The sequence below is a fragment of the Oncorhynchus kisutch genome, unplaced genomic scaffold (genome assembly GCF_002021735.2).
Source record: "Oncorhynchus kisutch isolate 150728-3 unplaced genomic scaffold, Okis_V2 scaffold3964, whole genome shotgun sequence".
Lineage (NCBI taxonomy): Eukaryota > Metazoa > Chordata > Actinopteri > Salmoniformes > Salmonidae > Oncorhynchus > Oncorhynchus kisutch.
In genome coordinates, this window is record NW_022265909.1 from 55001 (window position 1) to 80460 (window position 25460).

Below are 25460 nucleotides of genomic sequence, written 5' to 3' on the forward strand. Positions count from 1 at the left end.
TTTGGTTGGGTCTAATTGTGCTGCTGTCCTGGGGCTCTGTAGTGTGTGTTTGTGTTTGTGAACAGAGCCCCAGGACCAGCTTGCTTAGGGGACTCTTCTCCAGGTTCATCTCTCTGTAGGTGATGGCTTTGTTATGGAAGGTTTGTGAATCGCTTCCTTTTAGGTGGTTGTAGAATTTAACAGCTCTTTTCTGGATTTTGATAATTAGTGGGTATCGGCCTAATTCTGCTCTGCATGCATTATTTGGTGTTCTACGTTGTACACGGAGGATATTTTTGCAGAATTCTGCGTGCAGAGTCTCAATTTGGTGTTTGTCCCATTTTGTGAAGTCTTGGTTGGTGAGCGGACCCCAGACCTCACAACCATAAAGGGCAATGGGCTCTATGACTGATTCAAGTATTTTTAGCCAGATCCTAATTGGTATGTTGAAATTTATGTTTCTTTTGATGGCATAGAATGCCCTTCTTGCCTTGTCTCTCAGATCGTTCACAGCTTTGTGGAAGTTACCTGTGGTGCTGATGTTTAGGCCAAGGTATGTATAGTTTTTTTGTGTGCTCTAGGGCAACAGTGTCTAGATGGAATTTGTATTTGTGGTCCTGGTGACTGGACCTTTTTTGGAACACCATTATTTTGGTCTTACTGAGATTTACTGTCAGGGCCCAGGTCTGACAGAATCTGTGCATAAGATCTAGGTGCTGCTGTAGGCCCTCCTTGGTTGGTGACAGAAGCACCAGATCATCAGCAAACAGCAGACATTTGACTTCGGATTCTAGCAGGGGGAGGCCGGGTGCTGCAGACTTTTCTAGTGCCCTCGCCAATTCGTTGATATATATGTTGAAGAGGGTGGGGCTTAAGCTGCATCCCTGTCTAACCCCACGACCCTGTGTGAAGAAATGTGTGTGTTTTTTGCCAATTTTAACCGCACACTTGTTGTTTGTGTACATGGATTTTATAATGTCGTATGTTTTACCCCCAACACCACTTTCCATCTGTTTGGCCCTGTCCGGGGGTGTCCTCGGATGGGGCCACAGTGTCTCCTGACCCCTCCTGTCTCAGCCTCCAGTATTTATGCTGCAGTAGTTTATGTGTCGGGGGGCTGGGGTCAGTTTGTTATATCTGGAGTACTTCTCCTGTCCTATTCGGTGTCCTGTGTGAATCTAAGTGTGCGTTCTCTAATTCTCTCCTTCTCTCTTTCTTTCTCTCTCTCGGAGGACCTGAGCCCTAGGACCATGCCCCAGGACTACCTGACATGATGACTCCTTGCTGTCCCCAGTCCACCTGGCCATGCTGCTGTTCCAGTTTCAACTGACCTGAGCCCTAGGACCATGCCCCAGGACTACCTGACATGATGACTCCTTGCTGTCCCCAGTCTACCTGGCCATGCTGCTGCTCCAGTTTCAACTTCCACCTGACTGTGCTGCTGCTCTAGTTTCAACTGTTCTGCCTTATTATTATTCGACCATGCTGGTCATTTATGAACATTGAACATCTTGACCATGTTCTGTTATAATCTCCACCCGGCACAGCCAGAAGAGGACTGGCCACCCCACATAGCCTGGTTCCTCTCTAGGTTTCTTCCTAGGTATTGGCCTTTCTAGGGAGTTTTTCCTAGCCACCGTGCTTCTCCACCTGCATTGCTTGCTGTTTGGGGTTTTAGGCTGGGTTTCTGTACAGCACTTTGAGATATCAGCTGATGTACGAAGGGCTATATAAATAAATTTGATTTGATTTTGATTTGATTTGTATAGCAGACCCTCATGCCAGATTGAGTCGAAGGCTTTTTTGAAATCAACAAAGCATGAGAAGACTTTGCCTTTGTTTTGGTTTGTTTGATTGTCAATTAGGGTGTGCAGGGTGAATACATGGTCTGTTGTACGGTAATTTGGTAAAAAGCCAATTTGACATTTGCTCAGTACATTGTTTTCATTGAGGAAATGTACGAGTCTGCTGTTAATAATAATGCAGAGGATTTTCCCAAGGTTACTGTTGACACATATTCCACGGTAGTTATTGGGGTCAAATTTGTCTCCACTTTTGTGGATTGGGGTGATCAGTCCTTGGTTCCAAATATTGGGGAAGATGCCAGAGCTAAGTATGATGTTAAAGAGTTTTAGTATAGCCAATTGGAATTTGTTGTCTGTATATTTGATCATTTCATTGAGGATACCATCAACACCACAGGCCTTTTTGGGTTGGAGGGTTTTTATTTTGTCCTGTAACTCTTTCAATGTAATTGGAGAATCCAGTGGGTTCTGGTAGTCTTTAATAGTTGATTCTAAGATCTGTGTTTGATCATGTATATGTTTTTGCTCTTTATTCTTTGTTATAGAGCCAAAAAGATTGGAGAAGTGGTTTACCCATACATCTCCATTTTGGATAGATAATTCTTCGTGTTGTTGTTTGTTTAGTGTTTTCCAATTTTCCCAGAAGTGGTTAGAGTCTATGGATTCTTCAATTGCATTGAGCTGATTTCTGACATGCTGTTCCTTCTTTTTCCGTAGTGTATTTCTGTATTGTTTTAGTGATTCACCATAGTGAAGCGTAGACTCAGGTTTTCCGGGTCTCTATGTTTTTGGTTGGACAGGTTTCTCAATTTCTTTCTTAGATTTTTGCATTCTTCATCAAACCATTGTTCATTATTGTTAATTTTTTCGGTTTTCTATTTGTCTCATCTCCTCTCTCTCTCCTCTCTCTCTGTCTCTCTGTTCTCTGTCTCTATCGCTTCTCTTCTCTGTCTCATCTCTCTGTTTTCTCTCTCTGTCTCGCTCCTCTGTTTCTCGACTATGTCTCTTGTCTCTCCCTCTCTGTCTCTGTCTCTGTCTCTCTGTCTCTCTCTCTCTGTCTCTCTCTCGCTCTGTCTCTCCCTCTCTGTCTCTGTCTCTCTGTCTCTGTCTCTCTGTCTCTCTCTCTCTGTCTCTCTCTCTCTCTCTCTCTCTCTCTGTCTCTCTCTCGCTCTCTCTCTCCCCTGTCTCTCTCTGTCTCTCTCTCGCTCTCTCTCTCTCTCCATCTCTCTCTGTCTCACTCTCTGTCTCACTCTCTGTCTCTCTCTCTGTCTCTCTCTCTGTCTCTCTCTCTGTCTCACTCTCTGTTTCTCTCTCTGTTTCTCTCTCTCTCTCTCTGTTTCTCTCTCTCTCTGTCTCTCTGTCTCTGTCTCTCTCGCTCTCTCTCTGTCTCTCTCTCTCTGTTTCTCTCTGTTTCTCTCTCTGTCTCTCTCTCTGTCTCTCTCTCTGTTTCTCTCTCTGTCTCTGTCTCTCCCTCTCTGTCTCTCCCTCTCTGTCTCTGTCTCTCTGTCTCTCTCTCTCTGTCTCTCTCTCTGTCTCTCTCTCTGTCTCTCTCTCTGTCTCTCTCTGTGTCTCCAGGAGCCCCAGACTTTGTGGACCCTGCAGGGCAGCCCCTGTCCCAGCCGGCCCAGTCCTGGGTGTGGCTGTGGATCTGGAGCGTACTGCAGGCCTGCTGGTGGGCCGCTGCCGTGGGGGCATGCTGCAGGGAGCACCCCCTCTCTAGAGGAACAGGATACAGGCTACTGGCTGAAAAACCCCCGTTCAGCAACGGGCTGGAGATGACATCCCTCAACTAGGTATGAAACACGGCATAGTTAGGATCGATAGTGTAGATATTATATAGGGGCATTATTCGGCTCCTGAGTGGCGCAGTGGTCTAAGGCACTGCATCTCAGTGCTAGAGGCGTCACTACAGACACCCTGGTTCAAATCCAGGCTGTATCAAATTAAATAACTGACTTCCCTCTAGATAACTGTTAGAAGTGGTTCCTATCTGATGACCCCCCCCCCCCCCCCCCCCCCCCCACCTCTAGATAACTGTTGAAGTGGTTCCTATCTGATGACCCCCCCCCCCNCTCTCTCTCTCTCTCTCTCTCTGTCTCTCTGTCTCTGTCTCTCTCGCTCTCTCTTGTCTCTCTCTCTGTTTCTCTCTCTGTCTCTCTCTCTGTTTCTCGCTCTGTCTCTGTCTCTCCCTCTCTGTCTCTGTCTCTGTCTCTCTGTCTCTCTCTCTCTGTCTCTCTCTCGCTCTGTCTCTCCCTCTCTGTCTCTGTCTCTCTGTCTCTGTCTCTCTGTCTCTCTCTCTCTGTCTCTCTCTCTCTCTCTCTCTCTCTCTGTCTCTCTCTCGCTCTCTCTCTCCCCCATGTCTCTCTCTGTCTCTCTCTCGCTCTCTCTCTCTCCATCTCTCTCTGTCTCACTCTCTGTCTCACTCTCTGTCTCTCTCTCTGTCTCTCTCTCTGTCTCTCTCTCTGTCTCACTCTCTGTTTCTCTCTCTGTTTCTCTCTCTCTCTCTCTGTTTCTCTCTCTCTCTGTCTCTCTGTCTCTGTCTCTCTCGCTCTCTCTCTGTCTCTCTCTCTCTGTTTCTCTCTGTTTCTCTCTCTGTCTCTCTCTCTGTCTCTCTCTCTGTTTCTCTCTCTGTCTCTGTCTCTCCCCTCTCTGTCTCTCCCTCTCTGTCTCTGTCTCTCTGTCTCTCTCTCTCCTGTCTCTCTCTCTGTCTCTCTCTCTGTCTCTCTCTCTGTCTCTCTCTGTGTCTCCAGGAGCCCCAGACTTTGTGGACCCTGCAGGGCAGCCCCTGTCCCAGCCGGCCCAGTCCTGGGTGTGGCTGGTGGATCTGGAGCGTACTGCAGGCCTGCTGGTGGGCCGCTGCCTGGGGGGCATGCTGCAGGGAGCACCCCCCTCTCTAGAGGAACAGGATACAGGCTACTGGCTGAAAACCCCCCTGTTCAGCAACGGGCTGGAGATGGACATCCCTCAACTAGGTATGAAACACGGCATAGTTAGGATCGATAGTGTAGATATTATATAGGGGCATTATTCGGCTCCTGAGTGGCGCAGTGGTCTAAGGCACTGCATCTCAGTGCTAGAGGCGTCACTACAGACACCCTGGTTCAAATCCAGGCTGTATCAAATTAAATAACTGACTTCCCTCTAGATAACTGTTAGAAGTGGTTCCTATCTGATGAACCCCCCCCCCCCCCCCCTCTAGATAACTGTTAGAAGTGGTTCCTATCTGATGACCCCCCCCCCCCCCCCTCTAGATAACTGTTAGAAGTGGTTCCTATCTGATGACCCCCCCCCCCCCTAGATAACTGTTAGAAGTGGTTCCTATCTGATGACCCCCCTCTCTACATAACTGTTAGAAGTGGTTCCTATCTGATGACCCCCCCCCCCCCCCCCCCCCCCCCCCCTCTAGATAACTGTTAGAAGTGGTTCCTATCTGATGACACCCCCCCCCCCCCCCTAGATAACTGTTGGAAGTGGTTCCTATCTGATGACCCCCCCCCCTCTAGATAACTGTTAGAAGTGGTTCCTATCTGATGACCCCCCCCCCCTCTAGATAACTGTTAGAAGTGGTTCCTATCTTATGAGCCCCCACCCCCCTCTAGATAACTGTTAGAAGTGGTTCCTATCTGATGACCCCCCCCCCCCCCCTCTAGATAACTGTTGGAAGTGGTTCCTATCTGATGACCCCCCCCTCTAGATAACTGTTAGAAGTGGTTCCTATCTGATGACCCCCCCTCAAGATAACTGTTAAAAGTGGTTCCTATCTGATAACCCCCCCCCTCTAGATAACTGTTGGAAGTGGTTCCTATCTGATGACCCCCCCCCCCCTCTAGATAACTATTAGAAGTGGTTCCTATCTGATGACCTCCCCCCCCCTCTAGATAACTGTTAGAAGTGGTTCCTATCTGATGACCCCCCCCCCCCCCCCTCTAGATAACTGTTAGAAGTGGTTCCTATCTTATGACCCCCCCCCCCTCTAGATAACTGTTAGAAGTGGTTCCTATCTGATGACCCCCCCCCCCCCCCCTCTAGATAACTGTTGGAAGTGGTTCCTATCTGATGACCCCCCCCTCTAGATAACTGTTAGAAGTGGTTCCTATCTGATGACCCCCCCCCCCCTCTAGATAACTGTTAGAAGTGGTTCCTATCTGATGACCCCCCCTCAAGATAACTGTTAAAGTGGTTCCTATCTGATAACCCCCCCCCCTCTAGATAACTGTTGGAAGTGGTTCCTATCTGATGACCCCCCCCCCTCTAGATAACTATTAGAAGTGGTTCCTATCTGATGACCTCCCCCCCCCCTCTAGATAACTGTTAGAAGTGGTTCCTATCTGATGACCTCCCCCCCCTCTAGATAACTGTTGGAAGTGGTTCCTATCTGATGACCCCCCCCCCCTCTAGATTACTGTTAGAAGTGGTTCCTATCTGATGACCCCCCCCCCCCCTCTAGATAACTGTTAGAAGTGGTTCCTATCTGATTTATTTTCATTCTGATCTATTTTATCTGACGATGCTGGCCCGTACTGTGTTTGTATGTGCCTTAGATAACTGCATCAGCTGGCTGTTAGAGGAGGCCCTCTCAGGTAACGAGGAGCAGAAACCAGTTGACTGTCCTCTGAGAGCAGACATGAGCGTCCTGGTGGAGCTGGCCCTGGGCTCCACTAAGGAACCCACCAACAGTCTCTGGAGCAACATGCAGGACTACGCCACCAGCAAAGGTACCGGAGGGGGGATCTGGGTTTAGTTTATTCAGTTTATTGAGTGATGCCCGCTCTCTGTTGAATGCTCCCACAGTTTATTCAGTTTATTGAGTGATGTCCGCTCTCTGTTGAATGCTCCCACAGTTTATTGACTGATGCCCGCTCTCTGTTGAATGCTCCCACAGTTTGATGCCCGCTCTCTGTTGAATGCTCCCACAGTTTGATGCCCGCTCTCTGTTGAATGCTCCCACAGTTTATTGAGTGATGCCCGCTCTCTGTTGAATGCTCCCACAGTTTGAGTGATGCCCGCTCTCTGTTACATGCTCCCACAGTCTATTGAGTGATGCCCGCTCTCTGCTAAATGCTCCCACAGTTTATTCAGTTTATTGAGTGATGCCCGCTCTCTGCTAAATGCTCCCACAGTTTATTCAGTTTATTGAGTGATGCCCGCTCTCTGTTACATGCTCCCACAGTTTATTGAGTGATGCCCGCTCTCTGCTAAATGCTCCCACAGTTTATTGAGTGATGCCCGCTCTCTGCTAAATGCTCCCACAGTTTATTGAGTGATGCCCGCTCTCTGCTAAATGCTCCCACAGTTTATTGAGTGATGCCCGCTCTCTGTTACATGCTCCCACAGTTTATTGAGTGATGCCCGCTCTCTGCTAAATGCTCCCTCAGTTGAATCAGTCTACTCCGTTTCTTTTCAGTTCATTCAGTGTAATGGAGCATCAGCAGTGTGTGGGCATCCATCTTTCTTTCATGACAAGATAATAGTGTAGAATAAGCAGAGTATTATTGCTGCTGTGATATGTAGTGATGTCCATGTGTTTGTGTTCCAGACTGGGACAACGCCTCTCTCTGTAATGAGACCTTATTGGACACCGTGTCCAGGTTTGTCCTGGCTGCTCTACTGAAGCACACCGGCCTGCTGGGCCAAGCCTGTGGAGAGGGCAGGTAATTCTACTGCCCACCCATCATGGTTCTGCCTTCCCACTGGTGCCCTATTCCCTATATAGTGTACTACTATAGACCAGAGCCTATTCCCTATATAGTGGTACTACTATAGACCAGGGCCCTATTCCCTATATAGTGGTACTACTATAGACCAGAGCCCTATTCCCTATATAGTGGTACTACTATAGACCAGATCCCTATTCCCTATATAGTGGTACTACTATAGACCAGAGCCTATTCCCTATATAGTGGTACTACTATAGACCAGAGCCTATTCCCTATATAGTGGTACTACTATAGACCAGGGCCCTATTCCCTATATAGTGGTACTACTATAGATCAGAGCCCTATTCCCTATATAGTGGTACTACTATAGACCAGATCCCTATTCCCTATATAGTGGTACTACTATAGACCAGAGCCCTATTCCCTATATAGTGGTACTACTATAGACCAGAGCCCTATTCCCTATATAGTGGTACTACTATAGACCAGAGCCCTATTCCCTATATAGTGGTACTACTATAGACCAGAGCCCTATTCCCTATATAGTGGTACTACTATAGACCAGAGCCCTATTACCTATATAGTGGTACTACTATAGACCAGAGCCCTATTCCCTATATAGTGGTACTACTATAGACCAGAGCCCTATTCCCTATATAGTGGTACTACTATAGACCAGAGCCCTGTTCCCTATATAGTGGTACTACTATAGACCAGAGCCCTATTCCCTATATAGTGCACTACTATAGACCAGAGCCCTGTTCCCTATATAGTGCACTACTATAGACCAGAGCCCTGTTCCCTATATAGTGGTACTACTATAGACCAGAGCCCTATTCCCTATATAGTGGTACTACTATAGACCAGTGCCCTATTCCCTATATAGTGTACTACTATAGACCAGAGCCTATTCCCTATATAGTGGTACTACTATAGACCAGAGCCCTATTCCCTATATAGTACACTACTATAGACCAGAGCCCTATTCCCTATATAGTGCACTACTATAGACCAGAGCCCTATTCCCTATATAGTGGTACTACTATAGACCAGAGCCCTATTCCCTATATAGTGGTACTACTATAGACCAGAGCCCTATTCCCTATATAGTGCACTACTTTAGACCAGGGTCAGTAGGACTCTGGCACCCTATTCCCTACATAGTGCACTACTTTAGACCAGGGTCAGTAGGACTCTGGCACCCTATTCCCTACATAGTGCACTACTTTAGACCAGGTTCAGTAGGACTCTGGCACCCTATTCCCTACATAGTGCACTACTTTAGACCAGGTTCAGTAGGACTCTGGCACCCTATTCCCTACATAGTGCACTACTTTAGACCAGGGTCAGTAGGACTCTGGTACCCTATTCCCTACATAGTGCACTACTTTAGACCAGGGTCAGTAGGACTCTGGCACCCTATGTGGTGTCATTTGACACATGCCTTGTCTATTTCATGTGGCAGGCTGGGTTCACCAGTCAGTGTGTCTCTGTGTGTGTTTCCAACCAGGTACCAGCCTTGTAAGATGCTGGCTGAGGTCTACCGTTGTGTCTACAAGGTCAGGAACCGCCTGCTGGCCTGCAAGAACATGAACGTCGTCCAGACACGCTCGTCTTCCCGCGAGAGGAGGGTAAGTGACCCGGCTCTTCTTTCGGGTAACTGGTCCGTTGGTGCATGAAACATCCTTCCAGTCCCACGTCAGGGTCTGCTGCCTTATCCCCACATCAACCCTTAAACCCCTCTACATCCTAGAGACACTTACGGGTAACTGCTTCGCTGGTGCATGAAACATCCTTCCAGTCCCACGTCAGGGTCTGTGCTGCCTTATCCCCACATCAACCCTTAAACCCCTCTACATCCTAGAGACACTTACGGGTAACTGCTTCGCTGGTGCATGAAACATCCTTCCAGTCCCACGTCAGGGTCTGTGCTGCCTTATTCCCACATCAACCCTTAAACCCCTCTACATCCTAGAGACACTTACGGTAACTGCTTCGCTGGTGCATGAAACATCCTTCCAGTCCCACGTCAGGGTCTGTGCTGCCTTATCCCCACATCAACCCTTAAACCCCTCTACATCCTAGAGACACTTACGGGTAACTGCTTCGCTGGTGCATGAAACATCCTTCCAGTCCCACGTCAGGGTCTGTGCTGCCTTATCCCCACATCAACCCTTAAACCCCTCTACATCCTAGAGACACTTACGGTAACTGGTCCGTTGGTGCATGAAACATCCTTCCAGTCCCACGTCAGGGTCTGCTGCCTTATCCCCACATCAACCCTTAAACCCCTCTACATCCTAGAGACACTTACGGTAACTGCTTCGCTGGTGCATGAAACATCCTTCCAGTCCCACGTCAGGGTCTGTGCTGCCTTATCCCCACATCAACCCTTAAACCCCTCTACATCCTAGAGACACTTACGGTAACTGCTTCGCTGGTGCATGAAACATCCTTCCAGTCCCACGTCAGGGTCTGTGCTGCCTTATCCCCACATCAACCCTTAAACCCCTCTACATCCTAGAGACACTTACGGTAACTGCTTCGCTGGTGCATGAAACATCCTTCCAGTCCCACGTCAGGGTCTGTGCTGCCTTATCCCCACATCAACCCTTAAACCCCTCTACATCCTAGAGACACTTACGGTAACTGCTTCGCTGGTGCATGAAACATCCTTCCAGTCCCACGTCAGGGTCTGTGCTGCCTTATCCCCACATCAACCCTTAAACCCCTCTACATCCTAGAGACACTTACGGTAACTGCTTCGCTGGTGCATGAAACATCCTTCCAGTCCCACGTCAGGGTCTGTGCTGCCTTATTCCCACATCAACCCTTAAACCCCTCTACATCCTAGAGACACTTACGGGTAACTGCTTCGCTGGTGCATGAAACATCCTTCCAGTCCCACGTCAGGGTCTGTGCTGCCTTATCCCCACATCAACCCTTAAACCCCTCTACATCCTAGAGACACTTACGGGTAACTGCTTCGCTGGTGCATGAAACATCCTTCCAGTCCCACGTCAGTGTCTGTGCTGCCTTATCCCCACATCAACCCTTAAACCCCTCTACATCCTAGAGACACTTACGGTAACTGCTTCGCTGGTGCATGAAACGTCAGGGTCTGTGCTGCCTTATCCCCACATCAACCCTTAAACCCCTCTACATCCTAGAGACACTTACGGGTAACTGCTTCGCTGGTGCATGAAACATCCTTCCAGTCCCACGTCAGGGTCTGTGCTGCCTTATCCCCACATCAACCCTTAAACCCCTCTACATCCTAGAGACACTTACGGTAACTGCTTCGCTGGTGCATGAAACGTCAGGGTCTGTGCTGCCTTATCCCCACATCAACCCTTAAACCCCTCTACATCCTAGAGACACTTACGGGTAACTGCTTCGCTGGTGCATGAAACATCCTTCCAGTCCCACGTCAGGGTCTGTGCTGCCTTATCCCCACATCAACCCTTAAACCCCTCTACATCCTAGAGACACTTACGGGTAACTGCTTCGCTGGTGCATGAAACATCCTTCCAGTCCCACGTCAGGGTCTGTGCTGCCTTATTCCCACATCAACCCTTAAACCCCTCTACATCCTAGAGACACTTACGGTAACTGCTTCGCTGGTGCATGAAACATCCTTCCAGTCCCACGTCAGGGTCTGTGCTGCCTTATCCCCACATCAACCCTTAAACCCCTCTACATCCTAGAGACACTTACGGTAACTGCTTCGCTGGTGCATGAAACGTCAGGGTCTGTGCTGCCTTATCCCCACATCAACCCTTAAACCCCTCTACATCCTAGAGACACTTACGGGTAACTGCTTCGCTGGTGCATGAAACATCCTTCCAGTCCCACGTCAGGGTCTGTGCTGCCTTATCCCCACATCAACCCTTAAACCCCTCTACATCCTAGAGACACTTACGGGTAACTGCTTCGCTGGTGCATGAAACATCCTTCCAGTCCCACGTCAGGGTCTGTGCTGCCTTATTCCCACATCAACCCTTAAACCCCTCTACATCCTAGAGACACTTACGGTAACTGCTTCGCTGGTGCATGAAACATCCTTCCAGTCCCACGTCAGGGTCTGTGCTGCCTTATCCCCACATCAACCCTTAAACCCCTCTACATCCTAGAGACACTTACGGGTAACTGCTTCGCTGGTGCATGAAACATCCTTCCAGTCCCACGTCAGGGTCTGTGCTGCCTTATCCCCACATCAACCCTTAAACCCCTCTACATCCTAGAGACACTTACGGGTAACTGCTTCGCTGGTGCATGAAACATCCTTCCAGTCCCACGTCAGGGTCTGTGCTGCCTTATCCCCACATCAACCCTTAAACCCCTCTACATCCTAGAGACACTTACGGGTAACTGCTTCGCTGGTGCATGAAACGTCAGGGTCTGTGCTGCCTTATCCCCACATCAACCCTTAAACCCCTCTACATCCTAGAGACACTTACGGTAACTGCTTCGCTGGTGCATGAAACGTCAGGGTCTGTGCTGCCTTATCCCCACATCAACCCTTAAACCCCTCTACATCCTAGAGACACTTACGGGTAACTGCTTCGCTGGTGCATGAAACATCCTTCCAGTCCCACGTCAGGGTCTGTGCTGCCTTATCCCCACATCAACCCTTAAACCCCTCTACATCCTAGAGACACTTACGGGTAACTGCTTCGCTGGTGCTTTTCAGAGGAAAGTCCTTTGACCTCTTAACCCCCACGGGTCCTCATTTCAATTTAAAGACATACTTTATTAAGATACTTCTGGATTTATTTATTTTACTTCCCCAGAGTCAGATGAACTTGTAGGTAGTTTCGTGAGACAATGCTAACTAGCGTTAGCGCAATGACTAAAGGTCTATGGTATGTACTAGCATGCTAGCAGTGTGCAACATGCCGCTAGTGTCTCCTTGTGATAGTTTGTCACGAAAAAACCTGTACTTGGCACTGATCAGATTGTTGGTGTTTGTTGACGGGTGTCCTGTCCTGTGCCTGATCAGATTGTTTGGTCTATATTAACGGGTGTCCTGTCCTGTGCCTGATCAGATTGTTTGGTCTATATTAACGGGTGTCCTGTCCTGTGCCTGATCAGATTGTTTGGTCTATATTAAGGTGTGTCCTGTGCCTGATCAGATTGTCTGATCTATATTAACGGGTGTCCTGTCCTGTGCCTGATCAGATTGTTTGGTCTATATTAAGGTGTGTCCTGTGCCTGATCAGATTGTCTGATCTATATTAACGGGTGTCCTGTCCTGTGCCTGATCAGATTGTTTGGTCTATATTAACGGGTGTCCTGTCCTGTGCCTGATCAGATTGTCTGATCTATATTAACGGGTGTCCTGTCCTGTGCCTGATCAGATTGTCTGATCTATATTAACGGGTGTCCTGTCCTGTGCCTGATCAGATTGTTTGGTCTATATTAACGGGTGTCCTGTCCTGTGCCTGATCAGATTGTTTGGTCTATATTAACGGGTGTCCTGTCCTGTGCCTGATCAGATTGTCTGATCTATATTAACGGGTGTCCTGTCCTGTGCCTGATCAGATTGTCTGATCTATATTAACGGGTGTCCTGTCCTGTGCCTGATCAGATTGTTTGGTCTATATTAACGGGTGTCCTGTCCTGTGCCTGATCAGATTGTCTGATCTATATTAACGGGTGTCCTGTCCTGTGCCTGATCAGATTGTCTGATCTATATTAACGGGTGTCCTGTCCTGTGCCTGATCAGATTGTTTTATATTAACGTGGGGGGCAGTAGTAAGCTAGCCAGGCTACTTGTCTTCTCAAGGGGGCAGTAGTAAGCTAGCCGGGCTACTTGTCTTCTCAAGGGGTCAGTAGTAAGCTAGCCAGGCTACTTGTCTTCTCAAGGGGGCAGTAGTAAGCTAGGCAGGCTACTTGTCTTCTCAAGGGGGCAGTAGTAAGCTAGCCAGGCTACTTGTCTTCTCAAGGGGGCAGTAGTAAGCTAGCCAGGCTACTTGTCTTCTCAAGGGGGCAGTAGTAAGCTAGCCAGGCTACTTGTCTTCTCAAGGGGGCAGTAGTAAGCTAGCCAGGCTACTTGTCTTCTCAAGGGGGCAGTAGTAAGCTAGCCAGGCTACTTGTCTTCTCAAGGGGGCAGTAGTAAGCTAGCCGGGCTACTTGTCTTCTCAAGGGGGCAGTAGTAAGCTAGCCAGGCTACTTGTCTTCTCAAGGGGGCAGTAGTAAGCTAGCCAGGCTACTTGTCTTCTCAAGGGGGCAGTAGTAAGCTAGCCAGGCTACTTGTCTTCTCAAGGGGGCAGTAGTAAGCTAGCCAGGCTACTTGTCTTCTCAAGGGGGCAGTAGTAAGCTAGCCAGGCTACTTGTCTTCTCAAGGGGGCAGTAGTAAGCTAGCCAGGCTACTTGTCTTCTCAAGGGGGCAGTAGTAAGCTAGCCAGGCTACTTGTCTTCTCAAGGGGGCAGTAGTAAGCTAGCCGGGCTACTTGTCTTCTCAAGGGGGCAGTAGTAAGCTAGCCAGGCTACTTGTCTTCTCAAGGGGGCAGTAGTAAGCTAGCCAGGCTACTTGTCTTCTCAAGGGGGCAGTAGTAAGCTAGCCAGGCTACTTGTCTTCTCAAGGGGGCAGTAGTAAGCTAGGCAGGCTACTTGTCTTCTCAAGGGGGCAGTAGTAAGCTAGCCAGGCTACTTGTCTTCTCAAGGGGGCAGTAGTAAGCTAGGCAGGCTACTTGTCTTCTCAAGGGGGCAGTAGTAAGCTAGCCAGGCTACTTGTCTTCTCAAGGGGGCAGTAGTAAGCTAGGCAGGCTACTTGTCTTCTCAAGGGGGCAGTAGTAAGCTAGGCAGGCTACTTGTCTTCTCAAGGGGGCAGTAGTAAGCTAGCCAGGCTACTTGTCTTCTCAAGGGGGCAGTAGTAAGTTAGCCAGACTTATAGAAGCTTCAGAAATTAGCTTCAATGTTTTTTATGTTGTTTTGGAACTAAGCTGTTCATTTCATACAGTACATGAAATGGTTTAGCTGTAATGAATAATTCATCATAGGTCTAATGACAGTATTTTGACTCCATATCGTGGCCATAGATGAGTCAATGAACCCTGATGTGTATGAAATAAAATTTTAAAGCAGTTTAGATGTAATTATAAAATATGGTTTTGAATTGGGAAATTTAAGGTATTCTTCTATTATTTAATATGATGTGTTATTTTTTTAAATAAATTGAATATAGTATAGAATATATTATATTTGTTATTTTAGTTCTACCAGTTATCAATTGTTCAACATTAAAAAAAAATTATTCTGTGACTTAACCTCTGGGATATTCGGGACAGTAGCGTCCCATCCCGCCAACAGCCAGTGAAGGTGCAGGGCGCCAAATTCAAAACAACAAATATCTCATAAAAATTCCTCAAGCATACAAGTATTTTACACCATTTTAAAGATACAATTCTCGTTAATCCAGCCACAGTGTCTGATTTCAAAAAGGCTTTACAGCGAAAGCACCACAAACGATTATGTTAGGTCACCAAGTCACAGAAAAACACAGCCATTTTTCCAATCAAAGAGAGGAGTCACAAAAAAGCAGAAATATAGATAAAATGAATCACTAACCTTTGATGATCTTCATCAGATGACACTCATAGGACTTCATGTTACACAATACATGCATGTTTTGTTCGCTAAAGTGCATATTTATATCCCAAAATTTCAGTTTACATTGGCGTGTTATGTTCAGTAGTTCCAAAACATGCAGTGATATTGCAGAGAGCCACATCAATTCACAGAAATACTCATAATAAACATTGATAAAAGATACAACTATTATACATGGAACTTTAGATAAACTTCTCCTTAATGCAACCGCTGTGTCAGATTTCAAAAAAACTTTACGGAAAAAGCAAACCATGCAATAATCTGAGTATGGCGCTTAGAGCCCAAACAAGCCAAAAAGATATCCGCCATATTGTGTAGTCAAAATGAGTCAGAAATAGCATTATAAATATTCACTCATCAGAATGCACTCCCAGGAATCCCCGTTCCACAATAAATGTTTGATTTGTTTGATAATGTCCAAATAGCTACTTTTGTTAGCGCTTTTTGTAAACAAATCCAAAGTTACGAAGCGCATTCACTAGGAGCAGACGAAATGTCAAAAATTTCCGTTACAGTCCGTAGAAACATGCCAAATGATGTATAGAATCAATCTTTAGGATGTTTTTAACATCAATCTTCAATAATGTTCCAACCAGAGAATTCCATTGTCTTCAAAAATGCAATGGAACGGGAGCTACCTCTCACATGACCACGTCACGAGCCTGTGGTACTCTGTCAGACCACTGACTCAAAGAGCCCTTATGAACCCCTCCTTTACTGTAGAAGCCTCAAACAAGTTTCTAAAGACTGTTGACATCTAGTGGAAGCCTTAGGAAGTGCAACATGACCAATATCCTACTGTATATTCAATAGGGACTGAGTTGAAAATCGACCAACCTCAGATTTCCCACTTCCTGGTGTTTTTCTTCTCAGGTTTTCGCCTGCCATATGAGTTCTGTTATACTCACAGACATCATTCAAACAGTTTTAGAAATGTCAGAGTGTTTTCTATCCAGATATACTAATTATATGCATATTCTAGCTTTTATGGCTGAGTAGCAGGAGGTTTACTCTGGGCACCTTATTCATCCAAGCTACTCAATACTGCCCCCTAGTCACCAAGAAGTTAAGTTAAAACGCATAATGTTTTGGCCGAGGTATCATTGAGGTTTTGTTTCGGTATCGAGTATCGTGATACTAAACCTGATATTCTGGTATCGTGACACTAAACCTGATATTCTGGTATCGTGATACTAAACCTGATATTCTGGTATCGTGATACTAAACCTGATATTCTGGTATCGTGATACTAAACCTGATATTCTGGTATCGTGACACTAAACCTGATATTCTGGTATCGTGACACTAAACCTGATATTCTGATATCGTGATACTAAACCTGATATTCTGGTATCGTGATACTAAACCTGATATTCTGGTATCGTGACACTAAACCTGATATTCTGGTATCGTGACACTAATCCTGATATTCTGGTATCGTGACACGAAACCTGATATTTTGGTATCGTGATACTAAACCTGATATTCTGGTATCGTGACACTAAACCTGATATTCTGGTATCGTGACACTAAACCTGATATTTTGGTATGGTGATACTAAACCTGATATTCTGGTATCGTGACACTAAACCTGATATTCTGGTATCGTGACACTAAACCTGATATTTTGGTATCGTGATACTAAACCTGATATTCTGGTATCGTGATACTAAACCTGATATTCTGGTATCGTGATACTAAACCTGATATTCTGGTATCGTGATACTAAACCTGATATTCTGGTATCGTGATACTAAACCTGATATTCTGGTATCGTGACACTAAACCTGATATTCTGGTATCGTGACAACACTTTTAACGGGTGTCCGGTGTTGTGCCCGATCAGATTTCAGACAATCAGGACTCGCTGGAGATGGACCCCCAGGAGCACTCGTTCACGAGGACCATCGACGAGGAGGCGGAGCTAGAAGAGAGGACGGACCGAGAAAGGGAGGATGTGAATCAGGAGCAGGATGAGGAAGAGGAGGAGAGAGAGCACGAAGTCATGACCGCTGGGAGTGAGTGGTTCACTTTACTGCAATGACACAACACTCTCACTGAATGTACTCCTACCAGACTGTCACTGAACACACTGCTATCTACCAGACTGTCACTGAACACACTGCTACCTAGCAGACTGTCACTGAACACACTGCTACCTACCAGACTGTCACTGAACACACTGCTACCTACCAGACTGTCACTGAATAGACTGTCACTGAACACACTGCTACCTACCAGACTGTCACTGAACACACTGCTACCTACCAGACTGTCACTGAATGGACTGTCACTGAACACACTGCTACCTACCAGACTGTCACTGAACACACTGCTACCTACCAGAATTTCACTGAATAGACTGTCACTGAACACACTGCTACCTACCAGACTGTCACTGAACACACTGCTACCTAGCAGACTGTCACTGAACACACTGCTACCTACCAGACTGTCACTGAACACACTGCTACCTACCAGACTGTCACTGAACACACTGCTACCTAGCAGACTGTCACTGAATAGACTGTCACTGACCACACTGCTACCTAGCAGACTGTCACTGAACACACTGCTACCTAGCAGACTGTCACTGAACACACTGCTACCTAGCAGACTGTCACTGAACACACTGCTACCTAGCAGACTGTCACTGAATAGACTGTCACTGAACACACTGCTACCTAGCAGACTGTCACTGAATAGACTGTCACTGACCACACTGCTACCTAGCAGACTGTCACTGAACACACTGCTACCTAGCAGACTGTCACTGAATAGACTGTCACTGAACACACTGCTACCTAGCAGACTGTCACTGAACACACTGCTACCTAGCAGACTGTCACTGAATAGACTGTCACTGAACACACTGCTACCTAGCAGACTGTCACTGACCACACTGCTACCTAGCAGACTGTCACTGAACACACTGCTACCTAGCAGACTGTCACTGAATAGACTGTCACTGAACACACTGCTACCTAGCAGACTGTCACTGAACACACTGCTACCTAGCAGACTGTCACTGAATAGACTGTCACTGAACACACTGCTACCTAGCAGACTGTCACTGAATAGACTGTCACTGAACACACTGCTACCTAGCAGACTGTCACTGAATAGACTGTCACTGAACACACTGCTACCTAGCAGACTGTCACTGAATAGACTGTCACTGAACACACTGCTACCTAGCAGACTGTCACTGAATAGACTGTCACTGAACACACTGCTACCTAGCAGACTCCTCTTCCTCCCTGAATTAATTTGGACTGAATATGTTTTAAACACTCAAGAGCACAGGCAGGGAGTGAATGCATGGGAGAGGGAGAAGATGGATGCTAGTTTTGATTTGACCTTTTTGGTCCATATATAGAGTCTAAAGCATGGTCAGTTAAATGAGCCAATCAAGATCCCGGGTAATGTGAGAGTACAAACCAACCGCAATCAGACGTTGGTCTCTGTTGCACACCAGGGGGTTGTATTTCTAGTGAAAGACGTTGGTCTCTGTTGCACACCAGGGGGTTGTATTTCTAGTGAAAGGATGTTGATGTGATAGCAGCGTATTCACGGGTTCAAAATAGCACCTGGCTCCTTCTCCTGACCTCCGACCCTACGGTGCCACCAGTTCAAACCCAATAGCTGTAATCAATAGCAGGGCTATGCCTCCACCTAGCTGACCAATGGGCGCCCAAAGGTACAGGTATAGGATGAAGGGACAGGGATAGGACAAAGGTACAGTGATAGGTACAGGGAATAGGACAAAGGTACAGGGATAGGACAAAGGTACAGGGAATAGGACAAAGGTACAGGGAATAGGACAAAGGTACAGGGATAGGACAAAGGTACAGGGAATAGGACAAAGGTACAGGGATAGGATGAAGGGACAGGGATAGGACAAAGGTACAGTGATAGGTACAGGGAATAGGACAAAGGTACAGGGATAGGACAAAGGTACAGGGAATAGGACAAAGGTACAGGGAATAGGACAAGGATACAGGGATAGGACAAAGGTACAGGGAATAGGACAAAGGTACCAGGGAATAGGACAAAGGTACAGGGAATAGGACAAAGGTACAGGGATAGGACAAAGGTACAGGGAATAGGACAAAGGTACAGGGGATAGGACAAAGGTACAGGGAATAGGACAAAGGTACAGGGATAGGACAAAGGTACAGGGAATAGGACAAAGGTACAGGGATAGGACAAAGGTACAGGGAATAGGACAAAGGTACAGGGATAGGACAAAGGTACAGGGAATAGGACCAAAGGTACCAGGGAATAGGACAAAGGTACAGGGATAGGACAAAGGTACAGGGATAGGACAAAGGTACAGGGATAGGTACAGGGAATAGGACAAAGGTACAGGGAATAGGACAAGGTACAGGGATAGGACAAAGGTACAGGGATAGGACAAGGTACAGGGATAGGTACAGGGAATAGGACAAAGGTACAGGGAATAGGACAAAGGTACAGGGATAGGACAAATGTACAGGGATAGGACAAAGGTACAGGGAATAGGAACAAAGGTACAGGGATAGGACAAAGGTACAGGGATAGGACAAAGGTACAGGGAATAGGACAAAGGTACAGGGAATAGGACAAAGGTACAGGGAATAGGACAAAGGTACAGGGATAGGACAAAGGTACAGGGAATAGGACAAAGGTACAGGGAATAGGACAAAGGTACAGGGAATAGGACAAAGGTACAGGGAATAGGACAAAGGTACAGGGAATAGGACAAAGGTACAGGGATAGGACAAAGGTACAGGGATAGGACAAAGGTACAGGGAATAGGACAAAGGTACAGGGATAGGACAAAGGTACAGGGATAGGACAAAGGTACAGGGATAGGACAGCGGTACAGGGATAGGACAGCGGTACAGGGATAGGACAGCGTACAGGGAATAGGACAAAGGTACAGGAAGGATAGGTACAGGGAATAGGACAAAGGTACAGGGATAGGACAAAGGTACAGGGATAGGACAAAGGTACAGGGATAGGACAAAGGTACAGGGATAGGACAAAGGTACAGGGATAGGACAAAGGTACAGTGATAGGTACAGGATAGGACAAATGTGCAGGGGTAGGAAAAAGGTACAGGGATAGGACAAGGGGACCTGGGTTGTACAGCCTTGAATGAGTCTTACTGTAGTCTGGCAGGACTAGCCTGGGTTAGAGCCTTGAATGAGTCTTACTGTAGTCTGGCAGGACTAGCCTGGGTTAGAGCCTTGAATGACTCTTACTGTAGTCTGGCAGGACTAGCCTGGGTTAGCGCCTCATTGACCTACGCCACGGCGTGGTTCGTCGCACAGCTTCCCTTTTAACCCAGCGCCCTGTGTGATGTCTCTCTGTGTCTGTCTGTCGCACGGCACAGAAATCTTTCAATGTTTCCTCTCAGCGCGGGAGGCGGCGAGGAGCCGAGAGAGGGAGAGGGCCAGCAGCAGCGCCGGGGGAGGCCTGACCTCAGGAGGAACCAGAGGAGGAGGGGGAGGTAAGGGAAGGAGGGGGAGGGGGGAGGAGGAGGGGAGGGAAGGAAGGAGGGGGAGGGGAGGTAAGGGAAGGAGGAGGAGGGGGAGGGGAAGAGGAGGGAAGGAGGGGGAGGGGAGGTAAGGAAGGAGGGGGAGGGAAGGCGGAGGGGGTGGGGAGGGGGAGGGAAGGGAAGGAGGAGGAGGGGAGGGAAAAAGGAGGGGAGGGGAGGTAAGGGAAGGAGGAGGAGGGGGAGGGAAAGAGGGGGGAGGGGAGAGGAGGGGAGGAGGAGGTAAGGGAAGGAGGAGGAGGGGAGGGAAGGAGGGAGGGGGAGGGGAGGAGGGGGAGGAGGAGGTAATGGAAGGGAAGGAGGAGGGGGAGGGAAGGAGGAGGAGGGGGAGGGAAGGAGGGGGAGGAGGAGGTAAGGGAAAGGAGGAGGAGGAAGAAGGAGGGGAGGGAGGGAAGGAAAGGAGGAGGGGAGTTGGAAGGAAGGAGGAGGGGGAGGAGGAGGGAGGGGGAGGGAAGGAGGAGGGGGATGAGGAGGTAAGGGAAGTAGGGAGGAGGGAGGATGGGGAAGGAGGGGGGAGAAGGAGGTAAGGGAAGTAGGAGGAGGAGGGAAGGAGGGGGAGGAGGAGGTAAGGGAAGGAGGAGGGGGAGGGAAGGAGGAGGGGGAGGGAAGGGAAGGAGGAGGTGATGAAAATGGAGGGGTCGTGGTGGAGGGGGAGGAGGTGGGGCAGGTTATTTCAGTATAATATAATATGGAACTATGAGGGGGTGGGGAAGGTTGTAACGTATGGGTTTGTATGGTTGTAACGTATGGGTTTGTATGGTTGTAACGTGTGGGTTTGTATGGTTGTAACGTATGGGTTTGTATGGTTGTAACGTATGGGTTTGTATGGTTGTAACGTGTGGGTTTGTATGGTTGTAACGTATGGGTTTGTATGGTTGTAACGTGTGGGTTTGTATGGTTGTAACGTATGGGTTTGTATGGTTGTAACGTGTGGGTTTGTATGGTTGTAACGTGTGGGTTTGTATGGTTGTAACGTATGGGTTTGTATGGTTGTAACGTGTGGGTTTGTATGGTTGTAACGTATGGGTTTGTATGGTTGTAACGTGTGGGTTTGTATGGTTGTAACGTATGGGTTTGTATGGTTGTAACGTGTGGGTTTGTATGGTTGTAACGTATGGGTTTGTATGGTTGTAACGTATGGGTTTGTATGGTTGTAACGTGTGGGTTTGTATGGTTGTAACGTGTGGGTTTGTATGGTTGTAACGTGTGGGTTTGTATGGTTGTAACGTGTGGGTTTGTATGGTTGTAACGTATGGGTTTGTATGGTTGTAACGTATGGGTTTGTATGGTTGTAACGTATGGGTTTGTATGGTTGTAACGTATGGGTTTGTATGGTTGTAACGTGTGGGTTTGTATGGTTGTAACGTATGGGTTTGTATGGTTGTAATGTATGGGTTTGTATGGTTGTAACGTGTGGGTTTGTATGGTTGTAACGTATGGGTTTGTATGGTTGTAACGTGTGGGTTTGTATGGTTGTAACGTGTGGGTTTGTATGGTTGTAACGTATGGGTTTGTATGGTTGTAACGTGTGGGTTTGTATGGTTGTAACGTGTGGGTTTGTATGGTTGTAACGTGTGGGTTTGTATGGTTGTAACGTGTGGGTTTGTATGGTTGTAACGTGTGGTTGCTTATTGTAAAATGCCTTTCGATTTAGGTTTTATAAAAGCGCCTTAAAATATCTAATGTATTATTGATTGATGATAAATGCTTGCTACAAACCACTCTAAATATTCATCGTCCTTCAGACTGATAGTTTTGGACAGCAGAAGCCAGCGCGCCTTTTCTCCTTCACCCTTTCTATATTAACAGTGTGTTATTGTTACCAGGGGAGGCGGAGGCCTCGACATCCCAGGAGGAGCATCACGGGAGAGATGGCTGTACGGGGCTGCCTGAGGGACAGGACCTGTACACAGCCGCATGTAACTCTGTGGTCCACCGCTGTGCTCTGCTGGTGCTGGGGGTCAGCCCTGTACTGGGGGAACTGGGGAAGGAGCAGCAGGATGAGGGACACGGCAGCTTCCAGTCAGCCGGACAGGGACAGCAGGACGGGACGGGCTTCATGACCAGGTCAGAACAACGCAACTATGACTGTCTGGTCTGTGTAGTTCTGACTGTCTGGTCTGTGTAGTTCTGACTGTCTGGTCTGTGTAGTTCTGACTGTGGCCTGTGTAGTTCTGACTGTGGTCTGTGTGGTTCTGACTGTGTGGTCTGTTCTGTGTAGTTCTGACTGTGGTCTGTGTGGTTCTGACTGTGTGGTCTGTTCTGGTGTATTCTGACTGGCCTGTGTAGTTCTGACTGTGGTCTGTGTAGTTCTGACTGTGGTCTGTGTAGTTCTGACTGTGTGGTCTGTTCTGTGTAGTTCTGACTGTGGCCTGTGTAGTTCTGACTGTGGTCTGTGTAGTTCTGACTGTGTGGTCTGTTCTGTGTAGTTCTGACTGGCCTGTGTAGTTCTGACTGTGGTCTGTGTGGTTCTGACTGTGTGGTCTGTTCTGTGTAGTTCTGACTGTGGTCTGTGTAGTTCTGACTGTGGTCTGTGTGGTTCTGACTGTGTGGTCTGTTCTGTGTAGTTCTGACTGTGGTCTGTGTAGTTCTGACTGTGGTCTGTGTAGTTCTGACTGTGGTCTGTGTAGTTCTGACTGTATGGTCTGTGTAGTTCTGACTGTGGTCTGTGTAGTTCTGACTGTGGTCTGTGTAGTTCTGACTATGGTCTGTGTAGTTCTGACTGTGTGGTCTGTTCTGTGTAGTTCTGACTGTGGTCTGTGTAGTTCTGACTGTGGTCTGTGTAGTTCTGACTGTAATGTCTGTGTAGTTCTGACTGTGGTCTGTGTAGTTCTGACTGTGGTCTGTGTAGTTCTGACTATGGTCTGTGTAGTTCTGACTGTGTGGTCTCTGTCCTCTGCTATGAAGGAGTGAGAGTCTGAGTACAGAGAGCTGTTCGGTCCAGTCCAGTCCCAACTACAGGCTGATGAAGTCCAGGAGCGAATCAAATCTGTCCCTGTCTGATGAGGAGGGATGCACTCTGGTCAGTCACAATGCTGGGCCTTCTTCCATCTGCCTGCCTTCTCTCTCATCACCCTCTCTTTCTCTCTCTCGCTCTGTCTCTCCCCTCTCTCTCTGTGTCTCTCTGTGTCTCCCCCCTCTCTCTCTGTGTCTCTCTGTGTCTCCCCCCTCTCTCTGTGTCTCTCTGTGTCTCCCCCCTCTCTCTCTGTGTCTCTCTGTGTCTCCCCCCTCTCTCTCTGTATCTCTCTGTCTCTCTGTCTCCCCCTCTCTCTCTGTGTCTCTCTGTCTCTCTGTCTCCCCTGTCTCTCTGTGTCTCCCCCCCTCTCTCTGTGTCTCTCTGTGTCTCCCCCCTCTCTCTCTCTGTCTCTGCTGTCTCCTCTCTCTCTGTGTCTCTCTGTCTCTCTGTCTCCCCCTCTCTCTCTGTGTCTCTCTGTCTCTCTGTCTCCCCCTCTCTCTCTGTGTCTCTCTGTCTCCCCTCTCTTTCTGTGTCTTCTGTGTCTCCCCCCTCTCTCTCTGTGTCTCTCTGTGTCTCCCCTCTCTCTCTCTCTCTCTCTCTCTCTCTGTATGTCTCTCTGTGTCTCCCCCCTTCTCTCTCTGTGTGTCTCTCTGTGTCCCCCTCCTCTGTGTCTCTCTGTCTCCCCCTTCTCTCTCTGTGTCTCTCTGTGTCTCCCTCTCTCTCTCTGTGTCTCCCTCTCTTCTTTGTCTCTCTTGGTCTCTCCCCGTCTCTCTCTGTGTCTCCCCCCTCTCTCTCTGCGTCTCTCTGTTCCCCTCTCTCTCTGTGTCTCCCCCTCTCTCTCTGTCTCCCCCTCTCTCTCTGTGGTCTCTCTGTGTCTCCCCCCTCTCTCTGTGTTCTATCTGTGTCTCCCCCCTCTCTCTCTGTGTGTTCTCTGTGTCTCCTCTCTCTCTGCGTCTCTCTGTCTCCCCCCTCTCTCTCTGTTGTCTCCCTCTCTCTCTGTCTCCCCCCTCTCTTCCTGTGTCTCTCTGTGTCTCCCCCCTCTCTCTCTGTGGTGTCTCTGTGTGTCTCCCCCCTCTCCCTCTGTGTCTCTCTGTGTCTCCCCCTCTCTCTCTGTGTGTCTCTCTGTGTCTCCCCCCTCTCTCTCTTGTGTCTCTCTGTGTCTCCCCCCTCTCTCTCTGTGTCTCACTGTCTCCCCCTCTCTCTCTGTGTCTCTCTGTGTCTCCCCTCTTTCTCTGTGTCTCTCTGTGTCTCCCCTCTCTCTCTCTGTGTGTCTCCCTGTGTCTCCCCCCTCTCTCTATGTGTCTCTCTCTGTGTCTCTCTGTCTCCCCTCTCTCTCTGGTGTCTCCTGTGTCTCCCCCTCTCTGTGTCTCTCTGTCTCCCCCTCTCCTCTCTCTGTGTCTCCCTGTGTCCCCCCTCTTCTCTCTGTGTCTCTCCCTCTCTCTCTGTCTCTCTGTGTCTCCCCTGCTCTCTCTCTGTGTCTCCCCTCTCTCTCTGTGTCTCTCTGTCTCCCCCCCCCTCTCTCTCTCTGCGTCTCTCTGTCTCCCCCCTCTCTCTCTGTGTCCTCCTCTGTGTCTCCCCCCTCTTCCTCTGCGTCTCTCTGTCTCCCCCTCTTTCTCTGTGTCTCTCTGTGTCTCCCCCTCTCTCTGTGTCTCTCTCTGTCTCCCCTCTCTCTCTCTGTGTGTCTCCTGTGTCTCCCCCCTCTCTCTGTGTCTCTCTGTGTCTCTCTGTCTCCCCCTCTCTCTCTGTGTCTCCCTGTCTCCCTCCCTGTGTCTCTCTGTCTCCCCCTCTCTCTCTGTGTCTCCCCCTCTCTCTCTGTGTCTCTCTCTGTCTCCCCCTCTCTCTCTGTGTCTCTCTGTGTCTCCCCTCTCTCTTCTCTTGTCTCCCCCTCTCTCTCTGTGTCTCTCTGT

General features: G+C 48.3%; 1 protein-coding gene across 1 annotated transcript in view; it reads left to right on the forward strand.

Annotated features, from left to right (window-relative positions):
- The window catches only part of LOC109886404 (probable E3 ubiquitin-protein ligase HERC1), a 206773-nt gene that overhangs the window by 46415 nt on the left and 134898 nt on the right, over nt 1-25460 (forward strand). Inside the window, exons 19-26 of the mRNA XM_031821355.1 lie at nt 4535-4756; nt 6326-6499; nt 7321-7435; nt 8952-9072; nt 16902-17073; nt 20436-20552; nt 22424-22664; nt 23505-23619. Coding sequence (XP_031677215.1) covers nt 4535-4756; nt 6326-6499; nt 7321-7435; nt 8952-9072; nt 16902-17073; nt 20436-20552; nt 22424-22664; nt 23505-23619 — 1277 coding nt within the window. The remainder of the gene's footprint in view (nt 1-4534; nt 4757-6325; nt 6500-7320; nt 7436-8951; nt 9073-16901; nt 17074-20435; nt 20553-22423; nt 22665-23504; nt 23620-25460) is intronic.